Source organism: Cygnus atratus, chromosome 3 (genome assembly GCF_013377495.2).
Source record: "Cygnus atratus isolate AKBS03 ecotype Queensland, Australia chromosome 3, CAtr_DNAZoo_HiC_assembly, whole genome shotgun sequence".
Taxonomy (NCBI): domain Eukaryota; kingdom Metazoa; phylum Chordata; class Aves; order Anseriformes; family Anatidae; genus Cygnus; species Cygnus atratus.
The window spans coordinates 73,006,448-73,032,124 of record NC_066364.1 but is presented as its reverse complement, the minus strand read 5'-3'; the positions used below and the strand labels follow the sequence as shown (position 1 = coordinate 73,032,124).

Genomic DNA, 25,677 nt, shown 5'->3' with positions numbered 1-25,677 from the left:
CTTCCTACTCTACTGCCGTGGCTCACTGCCCTTTCAGTTGCAGCACTGCAAGAATCTGTGAGGCTGCACTACATCCCATGTTACTGTTGATCTAAATTACATGTTACCTGATCCAAAATAAAACAAACAGAAAAGCAAACAAACAAAACCAACCAGCCAACCAAAACTACAAACATATTTTTAACTAGTTTTAAAATCTATCAATTCAGTGATCTGATTAATAGAGTGAAACCTAAGCGCAACCAAGGGAGCACTAAACTATGGCACAGGACATGAACAAACAGATGAAACTTTTAAATCTGGTTCTGATGCAACCGAAAGTGTTCATGTAGCTCTATCTCAAGTGAACTATCCATCCTGCATAGTAGATGAAGTGAGGCCCTGAGGGAAAAATATGATTCTGTAATTAAAGAGTATAATAATGAATCAAAATATAGTTTTTGTAGTATGTGATATACATAGATTTCTAGATTAAAAAAAAAAAAAGTAAAATTTTAAGAAGACTTATGTTGTAGCACATCAACACTAAAAACATTTATCTGCAGGGTGGAAATGAAACCTAAAACTGGGACTGTTTCTACATTGATAATAAGGTTTTTGGTCATCATCTTTGGGCATGGAGGAATAGAACAGTATCTGTACACAAGAATTACCCCAGAAATCTGGTCACATCTGAAGAACTGAAAGACTCAAAAATCCTGAGTTCCTGAGTAATCCTTTATAACTCCCCCCTCCCATTTCTAGGCAAGTATCTCCATTTGAAACAGTCAAACAAAACCAACCAACCACCATCACCACCACCACCAACAAAAAAACCCGCCACCAACAAAAACTTATCCTTGAGAATAACGGTACAGACGAGGAAAAAGGGCTGAAATGTCCAGGTATTATTCTAAAAAGGCAGTTGGATTTGTCACTTATTTTAGTCTAGCCTCAGTAAAGGAACAAACTGCAGCCAATGGAGTGCAACAGACCCAAGAACCTCCAAGAATATTTGGATCCTATGTGTTAGATGTTGGCTGCTTGTCTCAGCACCACATCTGTCAGATATTTCTATATTCAGTTAGTTTCTACAGTTCATGCTTGAAAACTCATCTTTACATCAATCACTCTAATTTACCAAAATGAACCAAATGTTAATATGAGGAAAGAAAACAGATACTTAAGCAATCATAGACATTAGAACAGCAAGATTAATATCTCAGTAAATGAACAATTATGACCAACTGATTACGCACAGTCTATAGCAGCCTATACTTAAGCTGTTTATAAAGTTCATACAACCTGTAAACACTTCTTAAATCTGGAATCACATATGCAACAAGATCTGTTTCACTGTTCAATTGTGCTAATAGTCATGACCTAATCTTAAGACATTACATGGATGGATAAATATCTAACTAGGCATAGAAATAAAATATTATTTTATATATTGCCTCTAGGTGCTGGTATTCAAAAGCTTTATAGGAGAATTGTGTGATATTTTATATTTTTTCCTCATTTTTCATAAATTCAAAAGGGAAGACAAACCTATCTATTTGAATCACATTTAGAAACTAATACTACATGATAGGTACTGTTGAAATTCTTCTGCTATCATTTAAATCACATAAAATCTAGAGGCCCAAAGCACTTTGTACAATGTTAATGGACTAATCATACTAATTTTGAATGTTTCTGGCTTTCCTGACTCAAGAAGGTATATTTCCCTGTAACACACATCAATCTCAAAGAAGAGATCTTCAAGTCCTCTTCAGGAAGAGTCACACTGATACAAGTTTAGAAAGCTGCATGCATTGACTGTAGGATCTAAAGCTGGAGGTGTTTTTACATTTAGCATTTACTTATGCTAAACGGAACACAAAACACAAATCTCAAACATAATATGAATGCAATTGCAAGTTTACCAGATACAGGTAGAAAATGACAACAATTATGTACGAAAGAAGTGTATATGTATGTATCAATCCAGCATGTGGAAGAAATGTGGTCTTAAAGGAATGTCAAGAATAAAATGGAACAAATCAAGTTCATTAACAGCATTTAAAATTGCGCCATTTTTTGTGTCTTGCTTTCTTTACCTGCGAAACATCTAGGTTTCAGAAGCACTGGGAAGTTTTAGTCATTAAACAGTAATATGTTTTAACCTTTACAAAATAAAAGTAATGCAGAAATACAAAATATTAGGGTCATCCACCTAATGATACTAATTTCAGAGAATCACTGAACAATTTACTTTGGAAGAGTCCTGCAAAGATCATCTTGTTCAACTCCCTGCCAAAAAATGGATATCTTTTCCTCATACCCACTTGGAACTTCCCTTGTTGCAAATAGTGACTGTTGCCTCCTGCACTTTTGTTGTGCACCACTGAGAAGTTCGTGGCTTTGTCTCCTCTATAACATGACTTTTGGCAGTGGAAGTCTGCAATTAGATCTCCCTCAGCCTTCTCTTGCCCAGGCTAGCTAGCCCAACTCAATTCCTTCACTCTCTCTTCATATGTCATGTGCTACAGCCTCTTAATCATCTTGGTGGCTGGACTCTCTTCAGTTTCTTCATATCTTCTAAGTCATCTATTTTCTGGGCCCAAAACTGGACACAGAATTCCAGATGCAGCCTTGACTACAAATAGAAAGTAAAGGAAATAACACTTTACTTCAGCTCCCTGACTTTATATTGCTAATGTCACCGAGTATGTGGATAGCCTTCATTGCTGCCATGAATAGCCCAGCTGAGTCATGCTGACCTTGCTGTCCACCAGGACCCACAGGTTATTTTCTGTAGTGTTGCTACTAACCAGTCAGTCATTCTTCAACAGCTCATTTCACTTCAAAAACAAGAAATCTGTCAAACTTTCGACTTCAAAAATGAATCATTCTTGGTATCAAAAAGTATAAATTATAGTAAGATATATGTAAAAAAAAAAAAGAAGAAAGAAAGAAAGAAAAAGACTAATACCTAATACCTAAATGTATACAACAAAACAATAAGAAATACTATAAAATGCTGAGTATGACATATGACAAAAAAAAACGTGGAAAATCAAAATGATCCAGGATCTAAAGCAACAGCATAGAAAGGCAAGGACTTTGATGAGAAAGTAAATACCATCCTTGTTACAGTATTGAATATCAAACATGAAAGCAAGATACAAACACAGAATCTTGTTGCAATGAGATAGGCACTAACATCTGTAAATGATATGTCAAAAGAAAAAGGGTGGGGGGGGAGGAAGATATGATTCTGAAATAAACAAACTCACAAACTAAAGCAGATGGTGGCAGTTTGAAAGGAGTGCAGAGTGGTTAATGTGCTAGAAATCATTCGTACTGTGATTAATAGCAACAACTGGACAAAAGATCTGATAAAAAGGAAATGCAATTACTTTCCTCCAGAAACTATAGAATGATAGTCACCCCAACTTGGTAAAAATGTTGGAATGTACAAAAATTAATAACTTAGATGAACATTTCATATATAGTGGTAATACTTTTTGCTAAGGAAGACCGAAGTTCAATAAAGTTGTAGGCAACTGAGAAACACTTGATATGGGCTGTACTTTAGTTAGGAGGTCTTTCTTTGCAAAGTCATTAAAATGGTTTTATCATGGTTCTTCATAGAAAAAATAGCATGCATTGGAGTACAATTTAAACATTATACATGGGCTTTTTTCTCATAGCATATTATAAATAAATAGGAGTAAAATGTCAAATTTTCAGTACACATAGTAGAAAGTATTTGGCTCACTAAATCTATGATTTAGAAAGATTGATTTCAATGAGAATTTGTGAGCATATATATAACCTGACTTTTAAACAATTTTACCAAGTATTTCAATGTACTTCAAATACCAAGTATTTCAAAATACTGACCAAACAACGAGATTCAACCACTATGTTTTGCTGAATAGCTGTAAAGAACCCCAAATAGCTCTATATGTCTTGGTAGTTCTACTGGTTTAGTGCAACTCGATTTTTATCGTAGGACAACGAAGACCCAAATCAAATCTCTTTATATATATATATATATAATTTTTTTTTTCTGGTAAATCAGATCAGACACAACTACTTTTTAAAACTCTCAGAAAACAAAAGGTACTAGGTTTCATCTAGATAGTATTTTAGAGGCTTAGCATGTTATGCCACCACATCAGTGAAGACATTTCTTAGTTGATAGAAAAATTAGAACAACCTTTCTAATGTGCTTATATCTTTCCATGCAGAAAGAGTGGTTTTGATTTCCTTACAGAAGTAACAGTGGTATAAAAGGTTGCTTTGTGATGAAATATGCATAGGTATAGAATTAATTGTTAAAGCAGAGAAAACATACTTTACTCTTAGGGAGAACTCATTTTTACATTACTTTCTCAGGTTTATCAGTAAACCTGTTTGATAAAATAACAGATTAAGAGGAACAGTGCAGTTTTAGCAGTACCAACATATAATTACTGCCTTTGGATTTTAATCAAACAACCCAATACCAACCAACAACAGGAAGCATGGATATCTGGTGCATATCTAAAAATTAAACCACTTTTGTGGGGATTATTTTAATCTGGTAGTCACTGTATTAGGTGGTTGTCATCACATTATAATATTTCTGAAAACTAAGTGAATGATCTAGGATCTTATATGCCTCAATAAACTATTACTTGGGAAAAAGGTACAGGGCTGAAGTTCCTGCTGTCAGTGATCGTTATTACTTCTTACCTAATGGCTACTAGCTGTGTCTAACTAATGTATCATGTGAACATTCCAAATCAACTTCATGCAAAGTCGGTCAGGTAGTTTAAATCACCTCTGAGCTGGTATATCTATGACAGTTTGTCTTTCTATGCCCTTGAGAGCAAATAAATTTATTGTCATAATTATCTGCAACTCTTTACACAAGAAAGCATACATATTACCTTGTTGTCTGTAATCAGAAATGTCTGCAGACAAAAGATCTCTGACAGACTGATGGCAAGAGTTCTTTATTAAAAAGCTATGTGAACAGGAAGTTATATTCACTTCATCTTTTCACATAGTTGTTATATATAGTAAGAGGACTCCTATTGTAGCTGGACTGATAGAATTTTATGGCCTTTGATTACCTCACAAAAATAAATACGTGAAAATTATTACAGCTGATGATAAACATATTGCAAATATTTTGTTATGCGTTCCTGGTATCATTTATAAATGAATGATTTGAATAAGTTCAGATTTAAAAATGAATAAAAATCTATGCATAAATTCAATAAGGATCAATGGTTTTCCTTATCAGATAGTTTTTAATCTAAAAAACTATATAATATTTTCTCTTTTTGGGCAGGGGTTATGAGGACTATGGCTATACGCTGTTTATATTTTGTCAGGAAAGAATAAGGCAATTTCAGTAATGCTACTGAACAGTTTTAGCTGGCTATTTTTCTCATCTTTTCAGATGAGCCTCAAAACACAAAAAGAAAGAAAAATAATACAGCAGAAACAAGCAATAAAATATATGTTTAATTTTACATAAAAAAGAAAGAAATGTAGCTCTTCTTGTCTTTAGCTTAAACTAGAAATTTCCAGCTAAATTGCAAAATTGAAAACTACTATTTGAACTCAGAGTGAATCAACCTCTCAGAACTGTATATTGTCGAGAATTTTACACAGGCAAGTGTACTCTAACTGTGAAAGGAGTAAAATATTCATAATATCTGTGACAGGCCCAAATTCAAAAACTTATGTATACTATGACATTTTGTACCAAATGATAGCTGTTGATGTTGCCACACAAACTGCTGCATGAGAACAGAAGGTTAGACTTCAGCACAAACATAACTGCCATTTTCATTGTTTTCACCTGGTTAATATGTGGTTTTTTTCTGCAAGCACATAAACTGATCTGTGAATATATTAAGCAAAAAAAAAATCATACTAAGATCAGATAATAATGCACATTGTCTTTCAGAGCAATAATGCACACCATAAGTGACAACCCAAAGGAAATTGAAATTCACCTGAAATTGACACCCTAGCTTGGGTTTTATTAAAAGGAATGTTTCTGACACAGTCATAGGTTTTATCCCAGGGCCCCCAATCAAACAACCTAGGAATAAGAGCAGCAAGTCTCCAGTGTTGTTATTAAATGGCAAGGCAAAGCAGGTCTCTCACATGTGAACAGGAATTTTTAAGGGTCTGAAAAGACAAGATAAGAAGCACAGAGTGGGACATCACTTAGACATACAGGTATTTATGATTTGTTAAGCACATGATCACCATCTTCTGACCCTCAATCCAATTTCTTTGGATATGAATAGAACACACCAACATAGGTTAGCAACTCATAATCCTCTGAAAGCAATAGACATTGCACAGCCTCAGAATCAAAATGCATTTTTCCTGATTTTGAACTTTGATATTACTTTAGAAAAGGAAGAAATAATAGAAACAATAGGGAAATACACAAAGAATTAATGCCTGAATTGGTAAAATGGAAACTACATTTTGGTGATTGAAAATGACTTTGAGCTCTTCAAGGCAATTGCTATTACTATTTAATATAGACAAGAAATCTGAAATTCTACTAAGAGCATTGAAGGTTATTTACATGCTTTCAAAAACAAGTTTTTAGAAAAAAATATATGAAATGTAATGAGTTGTCAGCAAGAAGAAGTTAAAAATGAAAATAGCAGCTATAAATGTTTGTCATTTGACAGCTGGAACAATACTGGAAAGGGTCAACCAAAAGAATCTCTATCTCAACCATCATTCATGCAAGTTGGCTACATACTTGGCATTTTAGTTAGGTGGCAGCTTAGACACAGTGATGTCTAAATCAACCTTTTTGTACAGCAAATGTTCCTCTTGTTTGCATTTTTCATGCTTTAATTTAAATTTTTCTTTAGTCAAGGACATTAAGAGATAAAAATAAATGCTGTTTAATTGAGAGGGTTGAAAGGTACAAAAAAAAAAAAAAAGTCTATCTAGAAGACAACGAAACACAATAAAGACAACCCCCACATTTTTGCTTGATTGTGTTACTTTTTAGAGCAGAACAGCACTTCAGTGTACTTAGTCTTCATTATGAGATTCACTATATTACAATACAACCCATGTTCCTAGAGAGATATGTATTTAGACTGAAGTTTAAATTAAGCTGGAAGCAATACCTTTTTTTTGCTTCATTCTAGCCTGAGGAAATTTTCATCTAAATATTCATATCTCTTTAAAGATCATTACTCGTGATCTTCTGAGGTAGTATTTATCCATCTTTTTGTAATAACTTTCTAAATAAGGCATGCATTTGCCTGTACATATGAACAAAATATTAATTTTAAAACATGCAAAATCAGTTCCAATGCCTGAAACTTAAATTAATTATTTGAAAGTATAATATGCCAGTTAGTTTTATTTGCATTTTATCTCTGATATTATAAATATAGACTTCTACAATGTCCTGCAGCACTTAAATTGGTTCATTATACAGAGACAACTTAGCTGGTATTCCTTTAAAACCAAAGCAAGATATATATATATATATATATATATTTTTGTCTGATATTGAAGGAAGTCACAGGAAAGAAAACTAGCAAGCCACAGATTCTGTCACTTAGTACTGCAGTATTTATAATTCCCTAAAATTGCCTGTTTCCTGAGCATTACTGTGCAAAAGCTGAAAGCCAAGGGGAACGATCTCATTTAAATATTTAAGATAATTTATTTTGGCCCCAATAACCTACCACATGCTACAACTACTGTCACACAGACATACTGCTATTTGAAACGTAAATATAGACTCAAGTCTTCAAAGATAAAAACCATGTTTTTGAAAAAAAAATCACAAATTAACTACCACAATAGAATTTTTATCAGACACATTTAAATGGGTTTTATTTTTAAAGGTCTTGGCAATTACAGTCTTAGGGATGCAGTAACATTTATTTGAAGTTAGCACTTATTAAGAAAGTTCCATAGTTAAGACTGAGAACAAACAAATATCTGTTCACATTTTAGATTTTGGCAGATCATCTCACTAACACCACTGCTACACAGTATCAGCAAAAGTATTGCTTCAGTGTAGTTTGATCATGAGGCATTAAGTACATGTTTAAATCTCAGCAAGAATAGAGCTTTTGCAGGCCATATTGGATAGTTATTTTATTGAACGGGGTTGTCAACAAGTTTCAAAGGAAGAGAAAATTAAAAAAAAAAGTTAAAATTTAGAGCTTGCTGTTTTAGGAAGTTCTCAAAAATCTTAATCTGAGTGATTTCTATTCAAGGACATATTTACACCATAATTAAACTAGTAAAATTACACCTTATTTGTGTAAAAAGCTTAAACCAGTTCCTGCCGAGTTGTCCTCATGAATAACTTCATATAAAGACGAACTCTTCACAGATAGGCAAGAGCAAATACAGATTAAAGGACAAACAGGGAAGAAAGTAAAAGGACAATAAAACTTGGAATTAAGCAAACAAATACTATTAATTGGCAGAATACCAATGTGAGGAATGAGAGCAGTGTTGAGCCAAGATCAGAATTCTGCAGAACAGTAGATGTGAATTTGATGTGAAGGGTTCACAGAGGTTAGTGAAGAAAATATGACACTAAAATGACAATACATTAATTAATGCATTAGAAGCAGTATAGGACAATGAAATTGACTGAGGGAGATAAATTTGTTACATGCACGTTTAATATAGTGGACACCAAAAGTAAAACAATTGAAGGGTAACAAAACATAATAGTGTTTATCACAAAACTGATGAGAACAGACATCCAATATAATACATTTCTGAAGTAGAGCCATTGGTTAAATATGTTTTTAGAATATATGTCTTCAGTGATAGCAAACTTTTTTTCTATTAATTTATATGTTTTCTGTTAATTTGCAGTTTTCTTAAACATGTCACATTCTACTTTACACAGTGTACCATTTTATAAAGACATTTTATAACTACATATTTAACACCTTTTCAGCACTATGAAATGTTTACAATTTGTATTTGATTGTAGAAGCTTATTAGCTCTATATTTTCATCATTTTTAGTCAAAAGCATATGCATTACATGAATTTTAATTCTATATTGCTGGATGCTGACTTAAGTGTTAGAGATTTCATTTATACAATAGACATAATTCATAATAGTAACCTAGTTAATCTGCCCTGCTTTTCTTTATTGAGATATGTAATGTTCAGAATGTGTAACTTGCCTATGGGAGTCAGGCCAGGATATTCATAGCTACATAACATCAGACGCGAGCAGAAAGCTACAGTCTTTTTTTTTTTTTTTTTTTTTTTTTCCCTTAGGGATGCTACAGATATTTTAGTTTGTAACAAGCTCATGCTTGTAGAGGATGATTCTCTGCTCTTCACCTGTACTTTTTATACTAGGTCTCTGTGTTTTTCAATGCAAAATCTGCCCTTCAGTTTTGACATTAAAAGGCTCTGTATGCACCATTTCTACATTACCTTTTTTATATTAAATAGGTGCCTAAATATATGCAAATTTTTAACTGAAATTAAACAAACAAACAAAAAAAATCAGACTTGATAAAGACTGTCAGTTGTTGACGCTTCTGAGCCTCAAAGTAGAAGAGTCACAGTATTTCACAACCATAAATGAAAACATCAAACACACATCTATTTTTATGTTGTCAATTCAATTGGTTTTGTCACTTGCCAGAGAACTCTGTAATATTTGGGTAAAAGGAAGAAGGCTGACAACTAATGGACAGAGAATAGACCACCCATTAATAGGGATAAGGGATCAGAATTCACCTTCGGAGTAGATACAGAAAATTCATCAAAGTTGTGTGTGTAGTACTGAACAGAACTTTCTGACAAAAAGACAATAAGTACTTTTTATGACAGATGTTTCTGCTTGCATTTTAAAATGGAACAAGTCTTGGCACTTCTGGATGGCAACCTTTGTAGCTAGGAAAAATTATTCTGTCTGAAACACACTATAACAAGATATCTTGGCTATAATACTTACATACCTTCTAAAAATTTTTATTCTTTAGGAATAGAGGGGTAGCTGTTTAACTCATGGAGGAGGAGTAATTTGTTTTTGTCCTACATGTCAATCTACCGATTTTTGAAGCTTACAACATCACTTGTGTCCTCCTGGGTCCATAGCAATGTGAATTGTCTTTATCCAAGTGCCTAGAAAATCATTGTCACATAGCAGCATTCGACCTTTCTTTTCAATCTATGCACTTTTCAGGAGTTATAAATCAGTTGACTTTCAAGCTCGATGAGATGGCATATGCCCTGGTTTGAAGAACAGATGGAGGCTTGGGGGAAAATTGTTTCTGCAGGCTTGCTACAAGCAGCACTGCTCCATAAAAGTGAACCATTCGCACTAATTTCTCACATAAATTATACAGGCAGGGAGCACCAGCCCATTCAGCAGAAAATCTTTCATCTAGCTTTCAGAGGTCATTTAGCAAATTTAAATTAAAGTTATTTCTGATACATGACTGGGTTTTCATTCCATACGCTTTCAAGAGATGGCAATTTACATCAAATAAAGGGATGGCTTTAATTGTGTATGCAGGGAAAAAGGACCAGTAAATTAACTGCCACAGTATTACTGTTTTCTAGAATCCTGGGATAAGATGCGGTTATTAATTAGTCACAGAGGAATTAATAATTGAAATGTGGCAGCTCTGTACTATAGGAACCAGGTAAACTGTCACTACTATTTGTAAAGCTTGTTTTAGACTCCAGCTGAACACTAGTATCTAAGTTCGGCATTGGCATTGTTAAGAGAAACGAGATCTGAGTCGTGTCCAATAAAACATTCTTTACTTTTTAAGGGAAACATTATTTTACTGTTAAGCAAATGTACATGTCATATTTTCACTTAAGTATTGATATTGATTGAGTATATATTTTTTCAAAAAATAGGGTACTTTACCTAAGCATGGAGAAAAAAGACATTTCATTAGATTTTTAAATTATAAACATAAAAGGAATGGAAAAGACCAGAGAATTGTAAAAAACCTACCTCTAGAAAGAATTAGCTTTCTGTGATCCACAAGTGGTATGAAGGGAGAGATGGCACTAAATAACCTTTGACACATAATTTCTGTTTCATAGAAAATAGTAGCTTAAATGTACAAACTAAAAACGACCTATGAGAACACTGATAAGTATTGAAACAGTTACTTTGAATTTTATGGGATTTCATAAAAACATAGGGATCTGATGAAGTGTTTTGAAACAGCATTTGATAAGATTCTTTTTGAATTGCTAACACCGCAAATGTCTTCTAAGACCTGTAAAGATGGCTCCTTTTCAAACATGAAAGAAAACTGAAGAGAAAAGAGTAATGTCATGAATTATTTGCAGATTAGTATTAGGAAGTAATGAGTCAATAGAAAAATGCATATCATATAGCCATTGATTTATCTGAATCTATGACATGCTTTAAGCATTTAATTAAATGATGCACTGCTATTAATAAGAGCTTTTCATTTGAAAATTAATTCTACTACATTGCTTTGGAAAAGCAAGATTTGAACAGATTCCATTTATTTGAAATTAACATTACTTAGTGCTGGCTTCTAATCAACAAAGAAATTTCAGAATTGAGAAACCCACAGTTCCATCACTTTCTATGACTATGTATATCATGGGATGAAAACTGGAAGCATCCAGAATTACTCAACAAATTTAAAAATATTGCCTTTATTAAAGGACATCAAATTTATATTCTATTTTAGCCTGTAACCTAAAGACAGTAAGTCTTTGCTAATTCACATGAGTGCTAGAGTCAATATAACTAGAGTCAATATAATTAGCAACTTAAGAAGAAAAAAAATACACAACAAACTAAACAGACTACATACTTGCTAAATATAAACATAAAATTAACACACTTAAATATAAATGAAATTAGATAAAAACTAACACTTCTTAAATAAAATAGAGTGATTTAAGTCTGATGTTATCAAAAAAATGATCATAACTCCTGTAGCTTTGATAACTTGAGGCATTATATGTTGTAGCTGATCAGAAATGGATTGAACAGAGCATCATCAAGGATGAAAAAAATAAAATGTCAGTAGAAAAAGTTAGAATACCATAGGAAGAAAAAGGGAAAGGAGAATGGATATTATTCACCTACAGCAACACAAATCCCATTCTAATGCATCAATAGGAATTTGGTTTATTTGATAGAAAGGATATAGTATTTATTCTCGAGCTCTTTTGTATATTTCAGGCCATAGAGTTGGTATAAGCATAGTATATACATGATATTCCCTAAGAGATATAAAGGTGTTTGCTTTTAAGTGAGAATCATGTTACAGACATAAGGACATGACTATTTTTTAGTGTTACGTATTTTAAAAAAGGAAACAAGAGGAATACAAATGTGTTTACAGTTTATAACAATCTCTAAGAAAAAGTCACATGCACATCAGCCAAGACAGAACTTTCATAGTAATTAGTTGGGCAGTAGTATAACAGTCACAAAGAATTAGGAATGAGATTTGTCCAAACACACGTTTATGAATGCCATTTACTTGTGTTTGCTTCAGTAAGCCATAGTAAGAGATCACTAATAATTTCAGTTAAGATGACGCAACAGACCTATTGCTGCATTTTTAGTTTAAAACTGAATAATTCTAGCTTGTGACCATTTCACATCTCAGAAAACTGAGTTCTTTACTATTTAATTTTCTGATTATTTTCTAAACTATTCCTTTACATTATATCTGTTTTATTTTATTTTTTAGAGGCAGCATTTAGAATTTGTTTCTCCAAGACTTTTTTTTTTCTTTGCTTCAAATCATATTCCTGATTTCTTTAAATTATTATGTAATATTTCTGGATTAAGAAATTCCTGCTTCCAATTGCTCTCTCTTGAATCCACACTGCAATTTTCTGCTAAACCAACAAAATTGTATTCGAGACAGGCTTAAACAGGATCACTGAAATGATTAAAAAAAGGAGTCCTCTGGGGATCATAAACAGACATCTATTGCAGAACAAAACACTGAACTATGTCCTAAAACATTAATGAAGACATTAAATAAAATAGAAAGTAGCATCCACTGTGGCTAAACATATGTGGCCACCCTTCTTTGTATACAATCTTGCAAAAACCTTTATTCTGCATGACAGTGTTTAAGAGGGATTTACAGGTTTTTTTTTTTCAAGATGACAGTGTCCTTGCAACATCTTTTATTAAGAAGGGATTAAATACTTTAACAGAGAACAGAAGCATAAATAAATAAACAAATGAAACTACCTCTATATATGAAAATAAATTCAAAAGGAAAACATTGTTTTACATAGACAATTTGTTCTTTCTGCTTTCAGATATATGAGGTTGCAATTCCACAAGCAGCTAAACTAATTTAGTGGTTCATTGCTGTTGAAAGAAAAAAAGTTTTAAGACCCTTCAGCTCTCTCCCATTCTTCATTACTGTTTTACTCTCCTTCATCAACATACAGCTTTAGCACTCATGGACCTCTTTGTAATCAAAGTTTGCAGGACTGTGAATATGTTGTTAATTGAAAAAAAAACATATCCAAATCTTTTTCCTGTGTTAGTGAGATAAATTTACTCACAGGGGCTCTGATTAGTGTCAGTGCCTGTATCAAGTATGCTATAGGAATAGTGACCAGAAGAAGTAAAGAAAAGTCAGACCTTCCCCTTTTGATGGTGATAAGCTATTAAATCCATCCAACTTCTGGAATCACATTTCACTTCTACAAACAGCAAGACATTAGTAAAATAATGAGATCGTTCTTTAGGATAACTGAGCTCCCTACAACTAATTGTTATTGTTTTGGGGATTTGAACTTTGGGAAATCTTTCCTAAGCTTACTTAATACTACATAGGAACAATATATGGTAAGTGTTTATTCATGTGGATTAATGGCAAAATGACTCCATAAAATTGAAAAATATTGAGAGATACTACTTTTGCACCTGAAAACATGTCTCCTTCCTTTCTAACTATAGTGGTTACTATAATAAACTATATTACCTCTCACTGAAAACTTAACCCTCAACAAAAAAAGGTTGTACTTCCAGAAAAAGAAAAAAAAATAAAACAGACAAACAAAAACCAAACCAAAAATACAACACCTATTTTATCGGAAAAAAGAAAAAAAAATATCTTGGTGCTGGGTATAGGTGTCAGTTTAATCATAGCTGAGAATTTTATAAACATTAACATAAAACAGGCAGATAAAATCATGAGGGATCAGAGGTGCTAACATAAATGGCAGTTCCATAGCATGTTCAGATAACTTGTAGTCCCTGTTCACAAAAGCAACCTTCAATAATCTCCACAAGAAAAAACTGTATGCGCAATCCAAACGCATGACATTAAGGGCAGGAGAACACTGTCTTCTACCACTGCATCTAATTTCTACAACTAAGAATTAGTTTTGATATCAAAGCTTACACAAGTCCCTGAAAAAAAAATTATATAGGGAAGAGAGGATGAAGAAAAATTAAAATGGTAAAAAGTCACACCCTTAATGAATATAGCTATGCTTGCAAAAAAACATAAATTCCAAAAGACGAAAATCATATTCATTTTGACATTTGTGCTTGATAGAGAAGTTTGTGGTTTTGAACTTGGTTTTCATTTCTTTGAAAGTGCTAAAATCATTTTGAAGAATAGCAGCATTTTATTTTTTTATTTTTTTACAAAGTACAACAACTTTTGTAATGAGCCCGACTCCCTAAACAACTGATTTTTCAAACATTCTGACGACAGATACAGAAGAGACTGCATATCAAATATATTCTTAATAATTCAGAAATACTTCCTTGGTTTTATCAACTTTCTTAGTAAAAGGTTTAATTGCATTCCGACCTTTTAAAATGCGGTAATGCACATTTAAAAGTGGAAGTTCTTTTCAAGACCTGAGCCATGAGCTTTTATTATTCATAGCTCAGTAGGAAATTGTGCAAAAGAATATATTACTACATTTTTAAATAAAATTGTGATATACATAGCTAAAAGAGAACTTAAGGATCCCAAATAAGTAGTCAAAGGACTTAGGAAATAAATATTCTAACTCACTCTTTTTCTAAAAAGATTACTGTCCACCACTATCTAACTCTAACAACAATTTATATCCTAAAATTTTACATTTCACCCACATCAGAGACACAGTTTTCAACCACACGATTATTAACTATTCTCTGTTTCTGGACAAAATCGAATGCTTCAAATTTGGAAAGATCCTTGAACATTCATTAATCATTCAATTTAAGAAGTTTATTTTTAGATCTCAAAAGCTATTGCTTTATCCAAATATGAGTACCGTGTATTTGCATCAATTGTAAGGTACTAATATTTACACAGCTCTAATGACCACAGAGGGAGCATGAAAACAAAGGATTTAAATTAGATATTCAAGTGTTATACTGAATGCACACAATTTAGCAAAGAAATTCACTGACTGTTAGTACATTCTCTGAATGGGGTACATGTCCTGAATTCCCTTCATATGGATTCTTTCACTTTAATTGTATTCAAAACCAGATTTTTTTCTGGCAAATTATGGAGATGGTGAGTTTTCACAGGTCAAACAGGTTTATTTGAACTTGCAATAATAGTAAAAAAGAGGGGAATGCAGAAACTATGTAGTGTGACAACGGCAACTTATCAACCATTATGTCAATATTATGGGAGTATTCAGAGAGATGCCTTTCTAAGCCTAAAGACTTAGGCTGAGAATTCACTTAGAAGCCAGATCGTGCTATAATGACCTTGTAAGTGAGATCTAATTTGCTTTGGTTCTGTTTTTAAGAAAAGCTGCCTATGTAAACACCATGGTTTCCCTGCACAGTTTAATCTTGTCTAAATTTAGGATAAATTTGGAGTAGGAATGCCTTAGTCCAATGGAATGTAGTCCATTTTGGAAGTAATCCTCCCAAACGTATTGTGAGAAACAATCTGCAACCAATAACACAGGCTCAGGCAAGAATCTCAGTGACGCTGCTTTTTTATTCATGATTGCAATGGCGGGCATCTTGCAAGCAGGAGCACACAGTAGAAGTGTATCATAGCCTTTTATCTCATATTACCCGACACTTGATTCCTCCTCTGTTTCCTTATTGGCTGAGAACTACAGGTTCACAACCTACTCGATGCTTGTTACTATACCATATATGTACAATTTTATTTGATCAACCTTTAATTTCTCCTTTTCCCCCCTTTTTCTTCTTCTCTCGTGACTGGAGAGGACTTTGGTTTTGATTTTTTTTCTTTTTTTTGATGATTCCACAACTGCTTGTCTTGTTTTTCTTAGCTATCCTCCTCATTTGGGGACAGTGGGACCTTCCACTGTCCCCTTATCTGGTTAACATACCCCCCACTGTTATGCCACCGTTATGCCTGCACCATCACTTTTGAATATGCAAGGTTAGTGGAATTTTCCACTGCAGAAACACAACTTTAATTCTCACAGTATTATTATTTCAGAATCAGAGGGTCAATTCATGCAGTTATTCAGAAGTAGTTCTGATTAGTTCTTGAACTTAAAATTTATATCCTGTCTCGGTCTACAATCATAGTTATATGTAGCTCGCCCTTACAGGAAATTAATCATGGGTTTAAAATAAGAGATAACCAGAACTGTTATGAACTCAAGGGTCATTTGTGCATGTTAGTCAAAGATTTTTGTCCCCGTTAACACAGTTCATGGATGTTATAAGATTTCAGATTCTTTTAGCTAAAAATGTCTGTTGTGTTCACAGAATTACAATATTGCGATTATTTAAAAAAAAAAAAAAAAGTCCGATAATTCTGGTTATTTAGTTTGTTTCAGTAATTACCAAAACCCTACCCAACCAACCAAATAAAAACACTGCATATCTTTCAAGAACGAACAAAATCCTATAGTATTTTCATTTGTCAGAATAAATCATGTTTCTGAGACCCCCTTGCATTTTCTCTCATGCATCACTGGGTAGACAAACTAACAAGAGTGAAATGAACCATGATATACATCACATATAAATAAAGAAAAAAAACTCCTCACAATCAAACGATGATACTGTGCAATGATAGCAGAATTAAAATAACACTTATTATTTATTCTTTTTATCCCTTCACTAGACCTATCTGATTCATGCAAATAAATATAGTTAGCTGAGATTTTTTTAGAACATTTTCCTTGACATATTTCATTAGTAAAAGTATTTTTTTTCCATTTTCATGACTTGAAGCAGTATTGAGTAAATTATATTACTAGAATGATTACTTATTTATTCAGGGTTACAAATGAATATGATAAACAGATGAAAACGAGCCATTAGACATATAGTGGCTATTTTGACTATTTATATGTCCTTAAAACAAGTAAAAAATACAGACCTTTACTTTATCTGCACCTCTAAATAATAATTAATGCTGAACAACATTCTCAGCCTCTAGCAGCAGCAGTCAGTCTCTAAGACATTAGAAGCTATCTAATGTAAAGTTTGAACTAGAAAACTCCTATTTGCCTTTTTCATCTACTTAAACTGCACAATAATCAATGATGGTTGTGTGCCAAATTAAACAACAGCCTGAAGTAATTCTTCTATCTCAGTATTGTTTTCTTGAGTGCCTGCCACAAAACTCAGCCTAGATTGATTTGTGAGTAAATCAAGTGGATTGAAATAAGGGAAATAAGCTTGGACTTATTGCTGATGATATACGAATAGAATAGTGTGCCATTATGCTGCCTTTTTGGATGTATACTGAAGTAGTGATAATTTGTTTTGAAAGAGAGGATGAACAACAATAGCAAAGAGAACTGTTGCATGACATCATAGCCCTATTCCTCACTAGCTACAATGCCAATGTTTTGACATTGCTAGGTGGATATTAGGGAGACATTGTAGTGATAAGATTGCAATTTGCAATAAGAAAAAATACCTGCTGGGTCTTTGACCAGAGACTCTGATATTAAGATTGTTTTAAGGTAATATATCTTCAAACAATTCAAACTGACAGACACAGTGAACAAATGTTTATTTTAGAGGATCAGCTTTTGTTAGAAGGCTTGTAGAAAGCAATGTAGCAAGAAGCTAACCAAGAAGCCAGTGGTATCATCTGGTGGAATACTAATCCTTATAATCATAGAATCATTTAGGTTGGAAAAGACCTCTAAGATCATCTGGTTCAACCTTTAAACTAGTATTGCCAAGTCCACTACTAAACCATGTCACTAAGCACTACTTTCACAAGTTTTTTGAAGACCTCCAGGGATGGTGACTCAACTACTTCACTGAGCAGCCTGTTCCAATATTTCACAATGCTTTCAGAAATTTTCCCTAATATCCAACCTAAACCTCCCCTGGCACAACTTAAGGCCATTTCCTCTTCTCTTATCACTTGCTGCTTAGGAGAAGAGACCAATCCCCACCTCGCTATATAACTGAAGTATGTACATCAAAAAGCAGATAAAATTAGGTAAATTGTATCTCTCAACCTGATTTTGAGAAATTAGAAGTTATAATGCTTCAGGATGAAAACTAAATTCTAATAGATTTTTGCATATGTTTGCAAGTCATCTATGGGTCTTGCCTGGTGATGAAAGATTAGAGGGCAAACTTAAGTTGTAAACCTATGATTTTTAATCCAGTAAGGTCATAACTAAGGTTGCCTAAAGAACAACTGCAATGGAATCTCATTGTGATCATGGGTAAGGTGTTGGATAGAGCTTGCCTTTATTGAAAGAACTATTAATAGTTACTTGAGCTGATCTAACATTGCTATTGGTAAGAAACTAGTACTTTCTCACAGCACAAATCCGTCTTCTATAATTAAATAGGCAAAAAAGCTATCTTAAAACTTAGTTACAAACAAATTATACAGTTCTACTTACCAATGTATAGGTCTAACCCTGTTGGCATCATTAGCAGCAGAATCAGTTATCAGTTATAAGATTGCAAAATCTCTTTTTTTTTTTTGTTAATTCATTAATATAACTATGTATTTAAAATTGTTATAACTTTCTTGACATGAAAAATTTAAAACATTCTACAAAACTAAATCTAACATATTTTGCTCATTCATATCATGTTCGTTTTCTGTAACTATCACTGCTTCCAGCAAAATCTTATTGTAGTCCAATAAATAACACACAGGAAAAAAAATCATGAAAACCAAAATAATTAAATAGTAGAGGCAGGTTAAAGATCAGCATTCATTTTTCAAATTAAATTTAAAAGTCTGCAGTGGTTACTTAGAAGATTGGCAAGTTTTACAAATAACATCACCAAGCCTTTTAGGGAGAAACACAGCCACATTAGAATGGAGTCATTAGGCAATACATTTATTTTGAAGCCAATTAACCTTTTGTCAGAGAAATGTCGTAGCTGTAATGGTTTCAGCAGTGGAGGTCAGCCTCTAACAGGGGCACGTATGACAGCGATTACGCTGTCTGACATATGCTGTAGACTGAGAGTACAGCTGTGGAATGAGAATCTGCCTTCGTTTGTATTCTGCTCTGCATTTTCAGGGAGCAGCCAATCTTGACCTATCCATTTAGGTAATTAAAGCTTCTATTTGGAAGTGTCCTGCAGGAAGGTGAAATTTGGGGTAGATAAATGGCTGCTGCTCACTGTAACCAGCCACTTCCATTATTTGATGGACTGCCTGAAATAGGCTGCATTGCCAGGTCCTCATAAAAATAGAGATGAATTGGGCAGGAGGCAATACTCTAAAGGCAAAGCAACTCTGTCATCTTCCTTTTTGCAGCATATAATTTAATTGTTAGCCAAGGTAGACAGCTGACTCAGGGACCTTTCTGTAACGTCTCTCCCACCATCTTCCATTCGCTATGAAATTGCTTCAGTTTATTTACTTATAAGCCAACTTTGTTTAACAATGAGAGATGTCACTTCAAGAAGCTCACAGCTGTGAAGGCTGTCACAGCTGTGCCATGACTTACCTTCCAGGCTATTTTGTTTCCTTTCGTATCATGCTCAAGGGCAATTGGGAAGTCTCCTCGCTCATAAAACTTGCGAAATGCTGTGGGCTTTGTTGGTCTCTCTTTAAATGCTCCTGCAAGTGGAGGCCCTCTTACCTTAAACAAAAATAAAAACAAAAAACCACACCTTAATTCACTGGTAATTCATTTTTAGAAAAAAATTAATTTATATGGCTTAAAATAGAAACAAATTAGAAAGTCATTGATCTTTGAAATTATAGTTTGCTTTCTTCTCTAAATTATACTTCACTTCTCTGAAAGTACACTTTGGCAATCTACAGGTTTTATTAATTGCTTTTGTTGTTGTTGTTGTTAGTACTTTCAGACTCTCCCATATAAACTGTTTATATTTGTAAGTGGCTACCTCAGTTCCCACTGCATTTTTAAGAATAAAACATCAAGAACATATCTACATTATATAGTCGAAGTTCTTGCACAAGTAAGCATTTTGCATTGAGAAATATTTTTTCTATTTGTTTCTTTATAGAAGTCATTTGGCTTGGTTTCCATCTAATGTAACTGTGCTGTCTTTCCATTGTCCTTCCCTGGCCAGTTCCTACTTCACCAGATCCATTCCTCAATTCCTATGGATATGGCTTTCATAGGACTTCCAGCCCCTCAGTATAGATGGCTGAAGTACTGAAAAAAATGCAAGAAAGTCTCTTCTCAAACCACTCCTCTCTGTCTGTGTTGCCTTGCAGGAAGAAATTTGATTCAGCTCTACTTGGTACCTTAGCTGAGTTATGTCTGGTCAGAGTATCATGTAGTCTGAGTGCCAGAATGACAATCCAATTCCAGAATGTCCACACAGAATTTATTTATTTATTTACTTTTAGTCAAACCTAGTAGTAACAGCAAGTAAAACCTGGCACAAAGATAACAGAATTTCAAGTACTTATAAGAAATCTAGTGTTTGAGCTAATTAGCAAAGCTAATCTTAAACGTTAGAAGAGACTAAGAGAGCTAAACTAATTTCAAATGCCCTTGACAATTGATTATTCCTTGAGAAATTCTTGCCCGTTTTTCCTTTTTTTTTATTTTTTTTATTTTATAGCCATACATCTGAGATAAGAACTTGCTACAATTCTCTCCATATCTTTCATCAAAAATGCCATTATGACTTGCTACCTTTTACAATACAGAAAGTGTCATTTTCAAAAAAAGGTGAGAGCTTCAAGGATCATAAATCATACCCACTATTTTGTATTGTTCTAATTGTTTCATTATGTTTCCATGTCTTTAAATGACCTTGACGTTAGTTTCTAGCAGCATACTCAGCTTTTCATTGAACAGAAAACAAGCATCTAACATCTTTTGCTTCACTTCTTCTATTCTGTAATTTAACTGTGCTAACTACAGATCAAAAGTGACTTTGCACTTTTTTTCCTCCAGAGTATTCTGAAATTTTTCACTACCTGTAAGAATGAGGTAGTAGGGTCAACTAATGATATGCTCGCACTGTACTTTATTGCAAATCATTTAAACTGGGGTTTCTAAACTGTGACCTATTGCTACATAGTATTATCACAGATAGACCATGTCTAGTGAAAATAGATTTGATATGCATAGCTGTAATTTTGTTTAGTAAACGCATCTGCAGCAATTGAGCATAACACTTCAAGAAAAGCATTTCAAACCAATGCAAATAAATCTACACTTATTGTTCTGCAGAGGCACAACTCGTTCTGTGCCACCAGTTTAAGTACTTTCACTTGCCTTTAGATTTATTTTTTTATTTTTTTTATTTTTTATTTTTTGCATTTGAGGCAAGTCTGTAAGTCACTGATCATTTGAGGCCACTAGAAAAGCCTCTATGTCCTTTTCATACTTTTTTCAGTACTGGTATGACCTGCACACATTCTTTAAAATATGTGTTTCCATAAAATATTAGGAATCACTGTTCTATTAAATTTTAACTTAAATTATGATAAAGAATATGTTGTCTTGCTTACATAAGCTACACTCTTAATTATTTGTGGCAGACTATCATCATTAGAGGCAACTAATGCAATCCCAAACTACATCTTATCTGCAAATAACCATTATTCTTCCCAAGTCATGTTAGTAGTTTTGATATGAACTTTTTTCCTATGGCACTTTTGCAGATTTTCTGGAAAACAAGTTTGTGTTAACTTCTTGCAGGAAAAAGTTGCATTCCTTGCATTTCCTTGCATTCAGTTTCAGTTCTTTGCATTCTTCATGCAAGAACAGAAAAAGTAGCAGGAATAAAGTTATCAATTCCTCTATTATTTCTTTAATATCCTTCTATTACATATAAAAAGTGTTTCAAAAATTGACCATAAATCCAATTATCTGTCCCTTTACTGCTGAAAGGCTGTTGTACATTATTCTTATTTCAATGGTTAGAAAACACATTTTAAATAGTATGTCAACTCTGATCTGCCACCTCTAAAAAAGATATGGTAGAATTAGAAAAGTTTCAGAGGAGGACTATCAATGAAGTTACGGAATAGCTTTTATATAAAAATAATAATAAACCAGGAAAATGATTGCTAAGGAGGAATAAAATAAAGACCTATAAAATCATCGCTTCATGGAGAGGACGGATAAGGACTGATTTTCCCACTGTCTCCTTCAGTAAGAGCGCAGGGCATGACAACAAGCTAGTAAGTCATAAATTTGGAACAAAGAGAAGTAGTTATGTATTCATGTAGCAAGTCATGGTTTTATGGAACTCCCTGTCAAAAGACCACGTTGTGACTTTTAGAAGTTTCTGTGCATTCAGTGTGTGACTGGTAAAGATGATGAAAGAGAATTACATTCAGGTTTACCAAATCCACATTATCAGTGATCAGAAATACAACTAGTATTATCCTTTTTCATGAGATAGATAGTGTCTTTCTGGTAGACCTCCTAGCATTACATTTAGTCTCTTGTTAGGCCACATTACACAGGCAACTCATAGTTATCCTTTGATTAACTGCTATAGCAACTAGCTTTTGCTGTAGATGAGCTCTGTTAAGAATTTCAGAATAATGACAGAATAATGTTAATAATGACAGAATTTCTTGTCATTAGTTTTAAGTGCATTACCTTGTACTTTGTACTATTATATTTAATTCCATTTCTATTACACCAATTCTGAAGGGCTTCCACTTCCATCTGTGTGACATTCTGATCTTCATCTATTTTAATATCTACTCCAAACATCACATCAACTGTAAATTTTGTTATACAATCCTATTTTTTTTGGTCTAGGTCACTAATTAAAATATTAAATAAGATTAGCCCTAAACCAATTCTTAAGAAGTTCCATTATCATATCTCTCACTTTGACATTATTTGCTCTTATTGTCTCCACTTCAATATGGAGTTTCTTACAATCTGATGCATATCATAACTCTTGTACTCCATATCAAATACTTGGCAGTAGTCTAGATAGAGAGCTGTTGTTTTTTCCTTTCTCTTAAAGATGTTTTGCTTGTCAGTTTGCTCTGTAATAGACATACAGCTCTATAAATACCAGGAAGGGCATCTGACTCCAAAGAGATAAAACTATCTAAGCAGAAATGAGCCTAAGGTCTGCCTAAACCAAAGAAATATCACAGATCAGGAAGACAGTGGAACTGTCCCTGCATTGAGGAAATGGTACCTTGCATGACTGAAGAGTTGTTGCTCAGCTTTAAGATCATTACACGGAGGCAACTTATTTCTTGTGTTTGCATCTGATCAAAGCAGATTATGAGACATTCCCTGGAATGGCTCCACTGGGCAAATACTGCTTACCTTTAGTTTCCTTTCCTCCCTGTCCTTATTACTAGGGAGACCATCACTATCATACACTGTTTGGAACACTGTTCTCAATAGAGACTCTCTTGGGCCATTCTAGCCACATATTTGCAAGTTTGCCCGAGGGAAGAAAAATAAATGCATATAATTTGCTTTTTTTTTTATTATTATTTAAATAATTCCTGATCTATCTGCATTTATTTTATATTTTTCTGTAGTGCTTTTTGAGACCAGACTTCTTTTCATTCTCTATTTGCAGATCATCACAATGCTGTAATAGTTTCTGAGTTTCTTTCACATATGGCCCATAATTTTAGGGGAAAATATAGAATCATTGGAATACTTCCTACTGATCCTGGTGACAGTTCAAATAACCTTATTTGCCAAGCTGCTTGCATACATCATGCTTTACAAAACCTTACAGGAATGCTATGGCTTTAACTTCCAGGGGAAGACTGATACGCTTTAACTGGCTTATGGGCAACTGGTCACAAATGGAGTTCCTAAGGATTACTGTTGGATCTGATGCTGTTTGAGTTTTTATAGAGGATCTGGATGCCAGGACTGAATGCTCACTACCAAGCCTGTGAATGACACCAAACTGTGAGGAGAGGTATTGTACACCAGAAGGAATAGCTACTGTACAGAGAGACCTTCACAAACTAGGACAAACAAGATATGCACGATTATAATTTTGCACATGAGACTGATAATCCCAAACAGCAGTACAAGCTGTGTGGGGTCTGACTAGTTAGGGTGAAGCTTTGCTGAGAAGGACCTGGGGGGTTCTTATGGACAGCACTAAACTTGAGTCAGCAGTGCCTTTGCAGCAACAAAGGCAAAGTGAGCACCAGCTTGCGTTGGTAGGGGTATAGGCAGCAGATCAAGGAGTTCCACTCTACTTGACAATTGCTGACACATGGTATATTGTGTGTAGTTCTGGTCCTTACAGTTCATGAAAAAAAAAATTAAAAAATGGAGTGGGTCTACCAGAGGACCATGAAGATGATTAGATCTTGACAGAAGATTCAATAAACTGGATGTATGCAGCCCAGAAAAGAGGAGGCTTAGTGTATGATTTAATCACAGTCTTCCAATCTCTAAAAGGCAGTTATAAAGGTGGTGGTGTTCTCTTCCAAAAGCTGCACAGGACAAGAGGAAACAGGTGCAAGTTGTATCAAGGGAAGTTCTGCCTGGATACGAGAAAAAGTTCTTCACTGTGAGAAAAATTAATCATTGAAATAGGTTGCCCAGAAGTGGTGAAATCTCCCTGAAAATGTTCAAGATTTGGCTTGAGAGGGACCTGAAAAAGCTAATCTAAAGCCCAGCTTTCAACAGAAGGTTGGGCCAGATAATCTCTAGAGGTCCCTCACAACTGAGGCTTCTCTGTGATTTTTTATTTCTAAGTAAAATAGACGAAAAAGGTATCAGATGGTGTTTACTTCTGATAATGAAATTTACCTTCCTGCATTTTATATTATTAAGATTGCTGACTAAAAAGGTCATTCTGAAAGTATTCAATTTATCAGAAAAAGCAGTCATAAATACTGTCTTCGGCAACCTAACAAAGATATTTCATTGCAACATAGTTAGAAAGACTAAGATTAGAGTTCCAGTTAATTAAAGGCTAATATTCATGATGGCAAAGTATATGAAGCAATAAACAGCTTCTGAGGTTCGTTAAATGCCAAAGAGAAGTTGAACAGTTTGATAATTGCAAAACTAACTTATTGTAATTCTATGCCAATGAACTATGTGACAAGTTAAAAAATACAAACCATTAAGCGAGGAAGGAGAAAGACCATATTCTTTTTTATTGACTCATGGGCATTTTAAACCATTCTATCGGGTTGCTTTCTTAGATGTCAGAAATGGCACATTAAGAAAATACTGAGACAAATTATTTGAAATTAGATTTAAATAGTAAATAAGTATTTGAAGACTGAATTTGCTCATTTTTCTAACTGAGTGTCAAGCTACTTATACTCAGGGA

General features: G+C 33.7%; 1 protein-coding gene across 7 annotated transcripts in view; it reads right to left on the bottom strand.

The window, feature by feature from the left end:
* Positions 1-25,677, bottom strand: part of PACRG (parkin coregulated) — a 226,986-nt gene that overhangs the window by 148,753 nt on the left and 52,556 nt on the right. For all 7 annotated transcript variants that reach the window (XM_035538522.2, XM_035538523.1, XM_035538526.1 and 4 more), the window contains exon 3: positions 19,896-20,030. In XM_035538522.2, the coding sequence (XP_035394415.1) occupies positions 19,896-20,030 (135 nt within the window). The remainder of the gene's footprint in view (positions 1-19,895; positions 20,031-25,677) is intronic.